General features: G+C 37.6%; 1 protein-coding gene across 1 annotated transcript in view; it reads right to left on the bottom strand.

Moving 5' to 3' along the window:
• Nucleotides 1-14,821, bottom strand: part of PTPRC (protein tyrosine phosphatase receptor type C) — a 74,982-nt gene that overhangs the window by 30,921 nt on the left and 29,240 nt on the right. The window contains exons 12-13 of the mRNA XM_075541909.1: nucleotides 13,231-13,439; nucleotides 4,193-4,253 (exon numbers count right to left, since the gene is read on the bottom strand). Of these exons, the coding sequence (XP_075398024.1) occupies nucleotides 4,193-4,253; nucleotides 13,231-13,439 (270 nt within the window). The remainder of the gene's footprint in view (nucleotides 1-4,192; nucleotides 4,254-13,230; nucleotides 13,440-14,821) is intronic.

Genomic DNA, 14,821 nt, shown 5'->3' with positions numbered 1-14,821 from the left:
CACTTGTATATTAATCCTTTCATTTGTGGTTTTAGACTAAGACCAAATGCAACAAATTCCTGACTTCGTGTATGTTACTCACACTATGCAGAACCACCAAAAACATTTGATGTTTGAAGAGGACACAGAAAATTCTTTCCTCCCACTAAATAATGTCTCTTGTCTCTCTATGAAATAAGTTCCTTTAGATGCAATTCTCTTTTTTATCACTTCATTTTGAAACAGAGAGGTAATCTTACTCTGGTTTTCAAAGGGCATCTATAAAGTTAAAGTTTATCTATCTATAGAATAGACTCTCATCTGCTCACTGTACTAGCTGCCACCACATTCATTTTGATTCATGGCGACCCTACGGGACAGAGAAGAGCCACCCCTGAAGGTTCAGAGACTGTCATTCTTTCCAGGAGTAGAAAGCCCTGCCTTTCTCCCACAGGGCAGATGGCGGTTTCCAACAGCTCATCTTGTACTTAGCAGCCCAAGAGGCAATCACTATGCCATAGAGCTCTTTGAAGGCAAAATGAATTAACTAAGGAAGAAAAATGCTTCCTTCCACAATGCTCCTTCAACAGTTAGGATAATGTACGTATCATGCTACAGTTAGGATAAGACAAAAGGGTGTGTTGGAGAAACCCTGCCTCATGACTCGTACGCCATGCTTTTCCTAGGCAGTGAAAATGCAGCAAAGTCATGATGCAGTCTCTTAGGGACCCTGATCCCAGGGCCACCCTGTTTAGGTTTCAATCCTAGCTTTATCCCTCCCTAATTGGATCTGCCCAGAAGTCTTATTTTGGTTCCTAAAATGAAACGAAACTAGTAGATTTTCAGTAAACACTTATTACATGCCTAGAACACGTTAAGCACGCACTAACTATACAGCTGAGTCCTACTGTCTACTATGCACTAGTCCAGGGACTTAAGATTCTATCGGGAGCACAGCCGACCAACAGCCCTGTCCTCGTGGACTGTAGCTTGTAGTGTGGATGTCAGAAAATAAACAATGACTGTCATGCACAAGTATATGTGGAAGTAGCTTGGAAGACAGAAACCATCAAGGTAAAAGAGAAGACAAAAGCCATCAAGGTAAAAGAGAAGACAAAAGCCATCAAGGTAAAAGAGAAGGGAGCGCAGGCTGTACCAACCGCCAACACCGAGTAAGCTGTCACCTAAGCCAGAGAGTGAGTGACACAAACATCGGGGAACACATGCCACCCAGTCATTAATAGGAACAGGGGCTTAGGCTGCAGATAAAAAGGTCCCCTCCAACCCCTGACCTAGACTGTATGTGGACAGGGAAGTCTGTGGGTGAATGATGCCAATGTTGGAGTTCCCCCAGGGTGCCGCTCTCTGGTGATTAGGCAGGACCCGTGATTAGAAAACAAAACAGCTACCAGCAGGCATGAACTCTGATCCCTGACGACCGAGGGTTGTCAGAGGAGTTTGCGCTCCAGGAGTTTCAGTGGCTGAGTGTTGAGCAGTATAAGCACCAGCCTCTCACAGCCTGGCTACTATTTGTGATAAGCTGGTGGGGGTGAGGGGTCCCCCCACAACAAACGTGGCCCCCTCTCATGTCGGAGACTCCAGGCTGCTTTGTGCTGCTTGACTCCCTCTGTACCTATTAAAATAGGATGCAACTAAAATGTATTTACATAATCTAACAATGCAACAGAGCCCCCCCTACCGTGAGAAGATACCCAAGTCCAACAGGGAAATGGAATCGCAGATGCCTGGCTATGTGTGGACGCCACTTAACACTAGAACTCTTAGCTTACAAATCTTAACCAAAAGGACTACACGTTGCCACAGAACTTAATAAAGCAGCTTGGAAAATAAGCTGTTTTATGCATCTTCCTCTGGACTTTGGAAAGTAGGAGCGATTGTACATGTGCAATGGGGTTGTGATTTAGAATCTTTTGGGTTGTGATATAAGTTCATATGTGTGTTTGTGTAAGAAAGAAGGACTGAGCAATAGCAAGGACAACAGCAGAGCTAGCCTAAGGTTGATGAACCCACAAATTGAGACTTAAATCACTAGGTTTTCCCCCAGAGTAAGCACAGAGGAAGAGTCTACTGCCATGCACAAGTACTATTTTTCCATATCAATAGGATCAAATCAACAGACAATATTAATAACAATAGAAAGAAAAGCATATGAAAGTTATTACATATATGGGACACTATAAGAACTGAACATAGAAATAGTTAAAAGTGGTTACTTTTTTGAGGAGAACAAAGAGTGAGGTATGACACCACTATGATTTTCATTATTGAAACTTTAATTCTTTTTAACCAGGTGCACCATTATTTTGATAAAAGCTATAAAAATACTTTCATGACAAAAAAATAATGAACAGTAATCTTCTTGATATTAAAAAAGATCTGATATTAGCTTCAATTAGGTAAATCAGGAAAAAATTATATCTGTTAGTAGTTACATAATCTGTTGTCAATTTGAGACATAAGAGTGAATGGGTAGAGCTGAGACTGTCAATCATGCCACAGCTTGATGACCTCATTCAGAGGCACTCAGGAGACAAATAGCTTGCTGGAGGTGAGACACACATTGCAGCTGACAAGAAACAGGGAGCTATGCTAGTCCCCTGAGCTGGAGGAGCCACATGCAGAACCCTGCCAGTGCTGAAATGCTGACAAAGCCACTGGATCCACAAGACTTCCCATCCACTGGCCTGTGACCTTCCTGCATTCGGCGACATTGCATGTCATTTGTGAATCTGAACATGACTTTATAGATTGGTATAGGATATATTAGCTAATATAATACTTATAGACTTGATCTGGACGGGACTGGGATGTTTTCTTAATGTAAAATTACTCTTTATATCAAGCTCTTTCTTATACACATATAAGTGTCTATGAATTTGTTTCTGCCCTGAATAATACATCTACTAATCCACATCTACAAGGCACATGGTTTGAAAGATAACTCATATTCTGTTGCTGTTAGGTGCCATCCAGTTAGTTCCGACTCATAGTAACTCTGTTGTGTATCACAGAATGCTTGGTCCTGTGTCATCCTCACAATTGTCCTTATGTTTGAGCTCAATGTTGCAGCCATGGCGCCACTCCATCTCATAGGTAATATGCTCAGACTATTATGCAAAGTTAACATTAAAGAAATACCATAAACAGTCATGATTTTATAGACTTCGAAGACAAGTCCTCTAAGTAGAGTTTTATGAAGTCAACAATCCTTTACTAATTAATCATTGCTTACTCAGAATTTAAGAGTCTGGTGGCATTGTGGGCTGTCCATTGAGCTGGCAGCCATAAGACCTCAGAAGTGTGAACCCATCAGTTTCTAAGAGGGAAAAAATTCGTCTCTGCTGCCATCAAGTTTTAAAATCTTGGAAATATAAGGGAACACTTCTATTACTCATGGAGCTGATAGTCAGAATCAACTCAGTGGTGTGGCAGGGAGGTTTTTGTTTTTGTTGAAAGCTGATTTCAGACCCCTGGAGGTACTTACTGCGAGTTAGACATGGATGTGCTGAGGAAGGAATCACACTTACCAAACTGTTTCTGTAAACAATGACAGTATGGAAAAGCCTATTCAGGGCCAGGTGAGTCAGAATCAGCTTTACAGCAGGATGTGTGTGTGTGTGTTTAGTTTCTTTATCTGAAGTACTGTCTTTTGGTGGTACAAAAGGTTAAGCACCTGTCTGCTAATCAAAAGGATGGCAGTTAGTATCCGCTCAGTCAGCAGCTTCCTAGGCAAAGACTTGCCAATTTGCTTCTTTAAAACCCAAAGCTGTGCTCACTGCCATGGAGCTGATGCCGACTCACAGTGTCCCTGTGGGTTTCCTAGACTGTTGCCACCTTTACAGCCACTACACTACCTTGAAAGAAGCACCTTTGCTGACTCGTAGAGACCCTATCCGATTCAGATTGTAATTAAGCAAATTCTAGGAGGCAGTTCTGCTCTGACACATAGGATAGCTGTGAATTAAAGACAGCACCTAAGAACAAAAACAACTATCTGATTGTACGATATTTAGTTTTAAGGCATTCCCCTGTAATTTTACATACCAATTCATAATATTACATTTATAGAAAGCATGCCATTTAAATATGTTTAAATAAAATCTGAGTTTGAATATGAACAAATATAGCTGTGTAAGTGTTAAGATACATTTAATATAATGATGATAATATAAATAACTCAGTAATTACTTACAAGATGTCTCTACTTTCTTTTTCATTGGAACTCCATAATATTTCCCATTGAACAAACTGAGCTAAATAATAGCAATTAAAAATAAACATAAATTAGTTTATGTATGATAATATAAAACATGCATTAGTCATCAATTTTGTTTATAAAATGTTGGTCTGTTCTAATTTCAAGTTGATATCTCAAAGTTACATCCATATTTTGTTATCAGTTTTTTAAAGAAAGTTTTTTGCAGTGCCTAAGGTTTAAAAAATTTTAGTCTTTTACCAGATATGATAGTCACCAAGAATAAATAAATCTAATATATTAAAATTCCAAGTTTATGGAAAAACAGCTTCATATTTGATTTAAATAGATAATTCAACCAAAAGCAAATACTTTTAAAGGAAACATTACAAAATAAGAACAAAATATTTATATTGATGTACATTTTAGTTTGTAAAAGATTAAAATTAATAGATAACTAAATAAAGATAGATGCAATAAAGTGAGACGGAAAAATTCACAAATACAGATGTAACCAGCACAAATGTTGAATAGTAGGTGATATTGAATGCAAAGCTGCAAAGTTAAGTTAATTTTTACATATAAGACACTGAACAAGGCTAAAAGAGCAATGGCAATTGTTGGCTGATGACAAACTGAAGAATAAAATGATTTGAACAATGTAATTAAAAGAGATTTTATACAATATATTAATCTGAAAAGTAAGTAGCTAAGCTTTTATCCTATGTAAACATATAATCTAGCAGTACTCAGAGACTTCATAAATATTTGTCATCATTGTACTGTAAAAATACATTATAAATCCCAAAGGTGGTAATAATGAAAATTAGCTATTGTCTAATAAGTGGAAAGAATGGAACATCAAAAATTTAATCATGAGAATATAAAAACACCTTCCTAAATAATACATATAATAAAAACTTCCTAATAGTGTTATCTTATTAAAAGTACCATTTATTAAATTGTATATTCAGACACTGAGAACTTAATGATAAATAGCATCATGAGATACAGGCAAAATGGTATAATTCATAGCCTTAAATATTATGAGTTTTGATTTGTTGTTATTTTTAATTAGTGAAAAATGAAAAAGGAATCTCGGGGGTGGGCACAGACATAAAAGAACAACCAAGAAACCTTTTCTAAGACACAGAGTCTGGGGTTCTCTAGGCTGGAAGGTAAACAGGCGGCCATCTAACTGAGAAACAACAAAGCCCACACGGGGAAGAAGCACACCAGCTGTGAGATCACAAGGCGTCAAAGGGATCAGGTATCGGACATCAAAGACCAAAAAATAAAATCATAGCATTGTGAATGAGGGGGAGAGCAGAGTGGGAATCCAGGGCCCAGCTGTGGGAAATTGGACATCCCCTTGCAGAAGGAGATGAGCCAGTCAGGGTGCAGTGTAGGAATGATGAAACATACAATTTTCCTCTAGTTCGTGAATGCTTCCCTCCAACCACCCACCCCACTATCATGGTCCCAATTCTACCTTGCAAATCTGGCGGGACTGGAGGATGTACACTGGTACAGATAGGAACTGGAAACACAGGGAATCCAGGACAGATGAACCCCTCAGGACCAGTGGTGAGAGTGGCGATACTGAGAGAGTAGTGGCAAGGTGAGGGAGAAAGGGGGAACAGATTAAATATAACCTCCTCCCTGGGGAGTGCACAGTGGAGAAGTGGGTGAAGGGAGACGTCAGAGGGTGTAAGATATGACAAGATAATAATTTATAAATTATCAAGGGTTCATGAGGGAAGGGGGAGCAGGGATGGACGGTGTAAAATGAAGAGCCTATACCAAGGGCTCAAGTAGAAAGCAAATGTTTTGAGAATGATTAGGAAAACAAATGTACAAAAGTGCTTGACACAATGGATGAATGTATGGGTTGTGATAAGAGTTGTATGAACCCCCAATAAAATGATTTAAAAAACACAACAACAACACCTTTTCTATCTAAAGGTACCAGAACGATATATATATATATATATATATATATATATATATATATATATATATATATATATATATATATATATATATATATATATATATATATATATATATATTTTTTTTTTAAGTCAGGGAAAGTAAAAGTAAGGAATTAATTGTGATACAAAGAAATTTACAATTTTTTAACCAGGAATCACCAGCTGAAACATACTGGGGGAAAATGTTTCCTCGTGGAGCTATAAATATAGAAGTTAAAGTAAAACACCAAAGCAAACTAAGTGCCATTAAGTCAATGCCGACTCTCAGCAAGCCTATCGTAGCACAGACAGCACTAAGGATGAGACGTTCTGTTAAGCACAATGAAGGAAGTAAAAGACAGTATTGTGAAAAATCAGGAGGAAAAAATGGATAACTGAATCCTCATGTTCAACTTGAATTTTAAGGCATTGGATTTTAGTATGTTGTTTACCTATATCTTTCCAGAATTATTTGAAACATAGAAGAGAATTTTAGGAAAAAGAAGAGCATGAGGCAAAGTGACTATGGAGAAAAAATTCTGGGTATATTTAAGAATAAAAGGGAATTTGGGTGCCTGGAACTTAGTGGGAGGATGGGAATTCATGAGATATGAAGTCTAATATACAATATGATAATAGCATAATATTTCTATTACATGAACTATTCTTTGGAACAATATAAATACCCAAACTTACTCAAAGTGGGTAAAAATAGCTTTAAAAAAATCAAATTTGGAGGAAATGTAAACTATTCCCAAATAACTCCTCTGTTGAAAATCACCAAAGTGCATTTTGGGGGTACGGATAGTTCCTGTGTAATTTAAAGTTTCAGATAGCGAAAAAAGATTAATATAAACTTTATCCCAAAGTGTAGCAAGGACAGTGCACGCCTGTATCTGTGCAAACACAGCTGTCAGCCACTTGCAGGATGATCACACTTATGGATGCACATTCATTAATTATTAGTAAAATCTAATGCATAAGAATTAGCTAACTACTGAATAGTTTATTAAACGATAAATAAACAGTTTCAGAGCATAGTTTACATTATGAAAGTGACTGGTTTATTATAATTCACTATATATCAATCAAATTATGCCATTATGGCATGATATTATCTAATATAATACCAATTTCTTAATGTAATCTAAATTACTTTCTGGTCGCAAACATTTTTTACATTTAGGAATATAAAACCACTTCTCTAACTAAAACATGATATAAAACCAATTGCCAAAATCATATTTAACAGTGAAACACAGGAGCAGGTCCCAGTAAGAGAGGGAGGAGGGAGTGATAAATCTGACCAATTAAAATGAAATGAAAACTATATGATTCAGAGTCCTGTGAAGAAAATGAAAAATACATGCAAAATATGCAACACATTCGACAATTATGCATTATTGTAATGATCACTTTTCAAATAACTATATAAAGCAATACTAAACCAAGGAGCTAAAGAGTATTACTACAAAAACAGAAAGTACTAAATTTACCAGCAACAATGAGCAAACATACACAATTAAAGCAAAAAGAAAAACCATGTTTTACCTAACAGCACACAAAACCCATTGTCATCAATTCCTACCTGTGTTGCAAGGCTCTCTAAAAATAACCATTAAAAAATACTTTTATTGGGGGCTCTTACATCTCTTATCACAATCCATACATTCCTCCAATGCGTCAACCACGTTTGCACATATGCTGCCATCATCATTTTCAAAGCATTCTCTTCCCACTTGAGCCCCTGATATCAATTCCCCAATCCCGCTCCCTCCTCCACCCACCTTCCCTCACAAACTCTTGATAAATTATAGATTATTTTTTTCCATACCTTATATCATCCTCTGTGGTCCCTCGCCCACTTTTCCATTATTCATCCCCATGGGAGGGGGTTCTAGTTTGATCCTTGTGATCGATTTCCCCTTTTTCCCCCAACCCTCCCCTTGTTGGCCCTGAGGGGCTTATCTATTCTGGATTCCCTGTGTTGTGTGCTCTTATCAGTAGCAGTGTGCATGCTCTGGTCAAATCCAATTTGTAGGTAGAATCGAGGTCATGATAGTGGAGGGAAGGAAGCACCAAAGAGCTAGAGGAAAGTTGTGTGTTTCATCGGTGCTATACTGCACCCTGACTGGGTCATCTCTTCTCTATGTCCCTTCTGTGAGGGGATATGCAATTGTCTACAGATGAGCATTGAGTCTCCACTCCAGGCCCCCTCCATTCACCTTGAGTATGGTTTTATTCTGGTTCTTAGATGCCTGATACCTGATCCCATAGACACCTCATGACCACACAGGCTGGTGTGCTTCTTCCATGTGGGCTTTGTTGCTTCTGAGCTATATAGCTGCTTGTTTATCTTCAAGCCTTTAAGATCCCAGATGCTATATATTTGGATAGCCGGGCACCATCAGCTTTCTTCACCACATTTGCTTATGCACTCATTTTGTCTTCAGAGTTTGTGTCAGGAAGATGAGCATCATAGAATTCCAGATTGTTAGAACAAAGTGTTCTTGTGTTGAGGGACTAAACAAGGTGAATACTTAGTGAATAGTATTACATTTTTGCCGATTAGATCATGGGACACGATGCCCATATATTGAAACACATTTATTTTCTAGGCATTTTAGTATTTAGTTTTGTTTTTTTCTACATGAAATTAAGAGCATACTGCACTTCTAAAACAATCTTCTGTGGCACATAAAAATTGTATGCGTATGTATTCCTGTGTGTGTCTCTCTAGGTGGAGTTTCAAGCTGATTTACTTGTTCCTTGACATTCCTACACTGAATTGACTTATTTAATGAAGTAGATAAAGTAGTCAACATTGAGCAGAAATTTGAACTACCCACTTTGGGAATCATCAATTGACATTGCTTGAAAATAAATAGACCCGTATTCTACATTTTATTGAACCTGTTGCTGACAAATTGATTCTAATTCACTGTGACACTATAGGATAGACTAGAACTACCTCAACAGAGTTTTGGAAAGCTACTGATTTTTACAGAAACAGACTGTTTCTCCTGCATCCAGCTGGTGAGCTCCCTAGCAACCAGTCTCTTAAATAACGTGCCACAAATAAGCCTGTTACAGATCAAATTGCATACACTTCTTGCCCTGCATTCCATGGCTGATCAACCTAGTGAAACTGGACATCTGGAAGGTCACAATTTCCTGCAATTCCTTGCACACTGACCCATGGGATTTCCACCCACCATCCCATGCATTAGTCGCTCTGTCAACATTGACCGACTGAGAGAGTGGAAATGGAAAACCTTTTCTGAGCAGTGATTCTGCTTATTCTGATTAATGGCATTAACCGTATTGTAATTTGGAAATCCTTAAATAATATGAAAGTAATAAAAACATTGAAAGCAAAAATAATAATAATAACAACCATTTATAGACTGTTGTGGGAAAGGAAGGAGCCCTGCCTGTGTAGGGGATGAGCAATTAAAAAATAACGGGGGAGAAAGATGAGGATTTCTATTTCCATAAAAAGTTATAATCTCAGCTACCACAAGGTCAGTTCTACCTTGAACTAGAGGATCGCTGAGTCATAACTGACTCACTGTATGTGAGTTTGAATTTTGAGGTGGTAACAAAGGAGCCCTGGGGCAAAATGGACTTTGTGTTGGACTGGCGATCACAAGGTCAGCTATTGCTCCACCAGCCACTCAGCAGGCGGAAGATGAGACCTAGTCCCTTTAAGATGTACAGCTTGGGACAATGTATGGGGCAGATCTGCTCTTTCCTACAGACTCATTACAAGTAAGGATTGGACAGATGGCAGGAGGTTTGGTTTGGAGGTATGGGAATTATATATATATATATATATGGGAATGGGTATGGATATAGCTATAGACATAGATGTAATAGGAAGGAGATGTAAAAAGCAAAAACACAGTACTACAAAAGTATTTATGTAAGCAAAAATATCAACATGTGAAGCGCTCGTTTCTCAACATGCTCTTCATGTAAGCCCATCTACCCTAAAGGAAATGTCTCCACCTTCTCTAACCCTTCTTCTGAAGAATTGTAAACTCTTTGAATTATACACAAAGATAGCAGTTTAGGGATCTGCAAGGGACTCACATTGTGTTCATTTAAAAGTTTCTTCAAGATTTGGGAACTAAAGGAAAACACCCAAAGGAGCAAGATCACAACTCTAGGGCAGGTAAGGACCTCTCAGTGAAAGTCTTGGAGGGCAGCCCTTGCTGTCCTTGAAAAATGAGCAGGTACATTGTTTTGATTAAAAACAAACAAACAAACAAAAACTCTTCAGTAGAACTTTCCTGTTTTTCTTGCCAACACAGCTGTCCATTTTTTTAAAAAAGTTCTTCATAATATGCCCTGTGGGCCATCCTGTGTTTCTAGAGAAATGTATAGGGGAAAAAAAAATCTCTCACATTATACAACTTGGGAGTCAACCAAAGAGTTGCTATAATTTTCAATACTGAACTCTGTTCTTTAATTTGCCCGGCAGATCCCCTTGGAAGCCTCTCTTTTCATTGGAGCTTGTACTCTGGATTATACTGGGAAATGAAGACTTGTCCCTAAGGAAAATTCACTCCACAAAATTGTTTTCATTAGCTTTGATCTTGCTTGAAAGACAGATGCGAATATCAGTCCTCTGAACTATGGTCCCCCACTAGTTTCTGAACTTTAGCCACCACCGTCTCTTTGTTTTTTCTTTGTTTCTTTGTTGTTTATTTATTTGTTCTCCTTCTCTCTCTCTCGACTCATATTGGATCTTCCTTCAAACATTCACTGTCTAAATACTGTTATCTCCTGTGGGGAAGTATTACTGTCAGTTTGTTGTGAATCTTATTGATGTGGGAAGATGTTCACTTGAGTTTCATTGATATTTACGCCAACTCATTATTTGATATCATTTGATATTTACACCAAATCATTTTGATATCATTTTGATATTTATGCCAAATCATTTTTGCTCATGGCACTGAGACTATCCTTTTTTTAAGACATCCTAATAAGACTATGAGGAATGTATTCCTGAATTTTGAAGATAACTTGTCTACAGTTATCCATTGACTGAAGAGAGATGTTTAAGCACATTTTATTTGGAATAAGCCTGTTCATACATCAAATGGAACCCTATTGGCAGTATTTTTGACTTACCTTCTTATATATTAAAAGATCTTAAGAAACATATGAATTTCTTTTGACTTAACTTTTTTTTTCTAGAAATTCATCCAATAGAAATGAAGCAAAAGACATTTATAGAGGTAGAAACATAGGCATTCACATGTGTAAATATATGAAAATATAATAAAAGGACTATAGGTTTATGTACATATATTTATAGGTTAAGTATTAAGGTAGCAGACAGACATTGGGCCTCTACTCAAATACTCCCTCAATACAAGAAGACTTTGTTCTAATAACCTGGCATTCTGTGATGCTCACCTTCCTGACACGATTGTTGAAGACAAAATGAGTGTATACGCTAAGGTGGTGAAGAAAGCTGATGGTGTCTAGCTATTCCAAGATATAGTGTCTTGGGTTTTAAAGACTTGGAATTAAAAATCAAGCAGCCATTTGGCAGGAAGCAACAAAGTCCACATGGAAGAAAGACACCAATCTGTGTGATCATAAGATGTCCACAGGATTAGGCATCAGAAGACCCAAAACAAACAACTATTCTGATGCAAATGAGGGGGGGGTCAGAATGGAAACCCAAAGCCCATCTGCAGACAATTGGCCATCCCATCACAGAAGAGTCACAAGGAATGGACAAACCAGCCAGTGTGCAGTATAAAACTCAGGAAACACACAACATTCCTCTAGTTCTTTAATGTTTCACTCTCCACCACCAGTACCATGACCCCAGTTCTATCTTACAAATCTGGCTTGACAACAGCATGTACACTGGTACAGATAAGAGCTCTCAACACGCAGAAACCAGAACTGATAAGCCCCTCAGGAATAGTGATGGAAGTAGCAAAACCATGAGGGCAGGGGGAAGTTGAAGGGAGAAGGGGGAGAAAAGGGGAACCAATCGCAAAGATAGATGTACAAGCCCCCCGCCAAGGGGGATGAACAATAGAAATGAGGGCGAAGGGACATAGCGGACGGTGTAAAATTTGAACATAAAAATAATTTATAAATTATCAAGGGTTTACAAGGGAGGGAGGGTGGGAAAAGGAAGGTAAAAAAGAGGAGCTGATACCAAGGTCTCAAGTAGAAAAATGTTTGGAAATGATGATGGCAACATATGCACAAATGTGCTTGACACAATTGATGTATGGATTGTGATAAGAGCCGTACAGGCCATCAATAAATGATTCATTAAAATAAATAAATAAATAGTCTATTAAAAAAAGGAAATAATTCATGGCATGAAAAGTTTTATTTCCCTATAGATGTGTTGCCTACTGAGGGTTGTTTATCACAGAGGCCAACATACGTATAGTGAAACAAATGTGATAAAGTTGCATAACAGAATCTTATGCAGCATATAAAAATTAATTGTACCAGAATAAAGTGAAAAGCTGTTCATAATATCATGCTATATAAAATAAAAATTGAAGATTCAGAAATATTTACAATATGTGTAATATAAATATGTATATAGTTGTGAATTACATAATGGGATTTTATATATAAAATATAATCCATGCACACTGATAATATTGATATTTTTATATTTAGTTCTTTATTTCTAAACTTAGTGAACCTGTAAAGATTTTGTACTAAAATATCATGTTATTTCTTAATAAAGAGCAAAGATTTTTTAAAAATTAATAAAGCAACCATCTATTTGTGCCTAATCTGTGGTGCTCCTTGTCACACTGTCAATAATAAACCTACAAAAAATCACATTAAAATTCCAAATACTGCAATAAAATATTTTTGTTAGACCACTGTTTTTAGTAGGAAAGAAAAGTTTGAGATCAAAACTTGTAAGATTGTAAATATCTGATCACAATAGACACATGATGTCCTCAAGCCCCTCTAAGCACCGTTGTGAACATTATAAAGCTGCAGTAATTAGAGTGTGCGGCAGCACTCTAGTGGTCAGAGAAAACATAATCTTACCTGGAATTCATATTGCGTTGAATATTGAAGATCCTTTTCAATGAAGGAGCAATTACTATTATTTTTGCTTCTAACTATGTTATCGTTAATCAATGCAGTCAAACGGTAAAGTACTTCAGGGCCATTTGGGTTATCAGGAGGGTAGCAAGACACATTCATACTGTTATCTGAAATTGGGTTGACAGTCATGTGTTTGACTTGGTCTGGTTCTATGGAAGGAAGAAAAATGAATTTTATTAATTTAGGACATGCATATTTAAATTACCCATCAATAATTGAGTACACTGTACAGTCCTTTAAGTATTAAGGAGTAAGTTGCATCAATAAAAATGTATACCAAACATTTTAAATGAAATCACCTATTCATTCTGCAAATATTAGCATATAGATCATAGTTGATCTTATGAGAGTTTATACACTCTTCTATGGGAAATATATTTATTAGTAAATATGAAAAGATGGCAGATGATAACAGAATGGAAGAGACAGGATAGGGTAGGAAAGTGGAAAAGGGAGGGTAGGGAAGAGGGCAGGAGAGGGAAATGAAGAGGTGAGCAGAGGGTAGGGAAGAGGAGACACAGGGAGAGTAGTGAAGAGGAGAGGAGGGAAGGAGAGAGGGGAAGAGAGGGGAAGAAAGTGGGGAGAGGAAAGAAGAGTAGTGAAGAGGAGAGAAGAGTAGGGAAGTGGGGAGAGGAGGAGGAAAAGATGATGGTTGGAAACTTCTAAAAGTAGATCAAGAAGACTGAGCAGCCATAGCCAGGTAAATACAAGAAACTGTAAGAGAAATCCCGAGGAGAGTCAGTTATTCTAAGGAGCTATGTACACTGTATGTTGCAGAAAGCGCCTATAAACTGAGCTCTAAGAGGTCTTTTATTGGGTTACAAATTAATAAGCCATTGTTTGTCCTTGGTGAAATCAGTCTCTAGTGGCTGATGGAGGGGGTGCGATATGTATGTTTACGGTGAGTGTGAGGTCAAAGATTGGGCACAATGAGTGTAGACTAAAAAGATTGGGCACAATGACTGTGAAGTGATAACCCAGAAAGCAGTTGCCAATGAGTTAGTTATGAATCATGTTGATTGTATGTGTGTAGGAATAGAATTGTGCTCCATAAGGTATTCAACCTTTAAAATTTCCTCTTTCTAAAACAACTAAAATGTTTAATTGGTATCTAATTCACATATTATACAATTCAATAAATATATTAAGAAGAGTTGTACAGTCATCACCACAATCAATTCTAAAACTTATTCTTCCCTGTGATCATTGTCATCACATCTCCCTCCACACTCCCCTGCCATCCCTCACACTCCCTGCCATCCCCACACACTCCCCTGCCATCCCCCACACTCCCCTGCCATCCCCACACACTCCCCTGCCATCCCCACACACTCCCCTGCTACCCCCTTCAAGAAACCTTCAAGGCAGTACTGTCTCTATAGCTTTACCTATCCTAGATCTCATATACAGTAAACAAACAAAAATGATACCAAAATAAAACATGGAAAACCCTCAATTGAGAAGAAAGCATAAAAGCATTAAAAACTAGAGCATATTTAAAAGAGGGAAAAAGGAAGATCATATGATAAAA

Source organism: Tenrec ecaudatus, chromosome 1, assembly GCF_050624435.1.
Source record: "Tenrec ecaudatus isolate mTenEca1 chromosome 1, mTenEca1.hap1, whole genome shotgun sequence".
In the NCBI taxonomy this organism is placed as follows: Eukaryota; Metazoa; Chordata; class Mammalia; order Afrosoricida; family Tenrecidae; genus Tenrec; species Tenrec ecaudatus.
The sequence above is the reverse complement of the archived record's forward strand: the minus strand, read 5'-3'. Positions and strand labels throughout refer to the sequence as shown.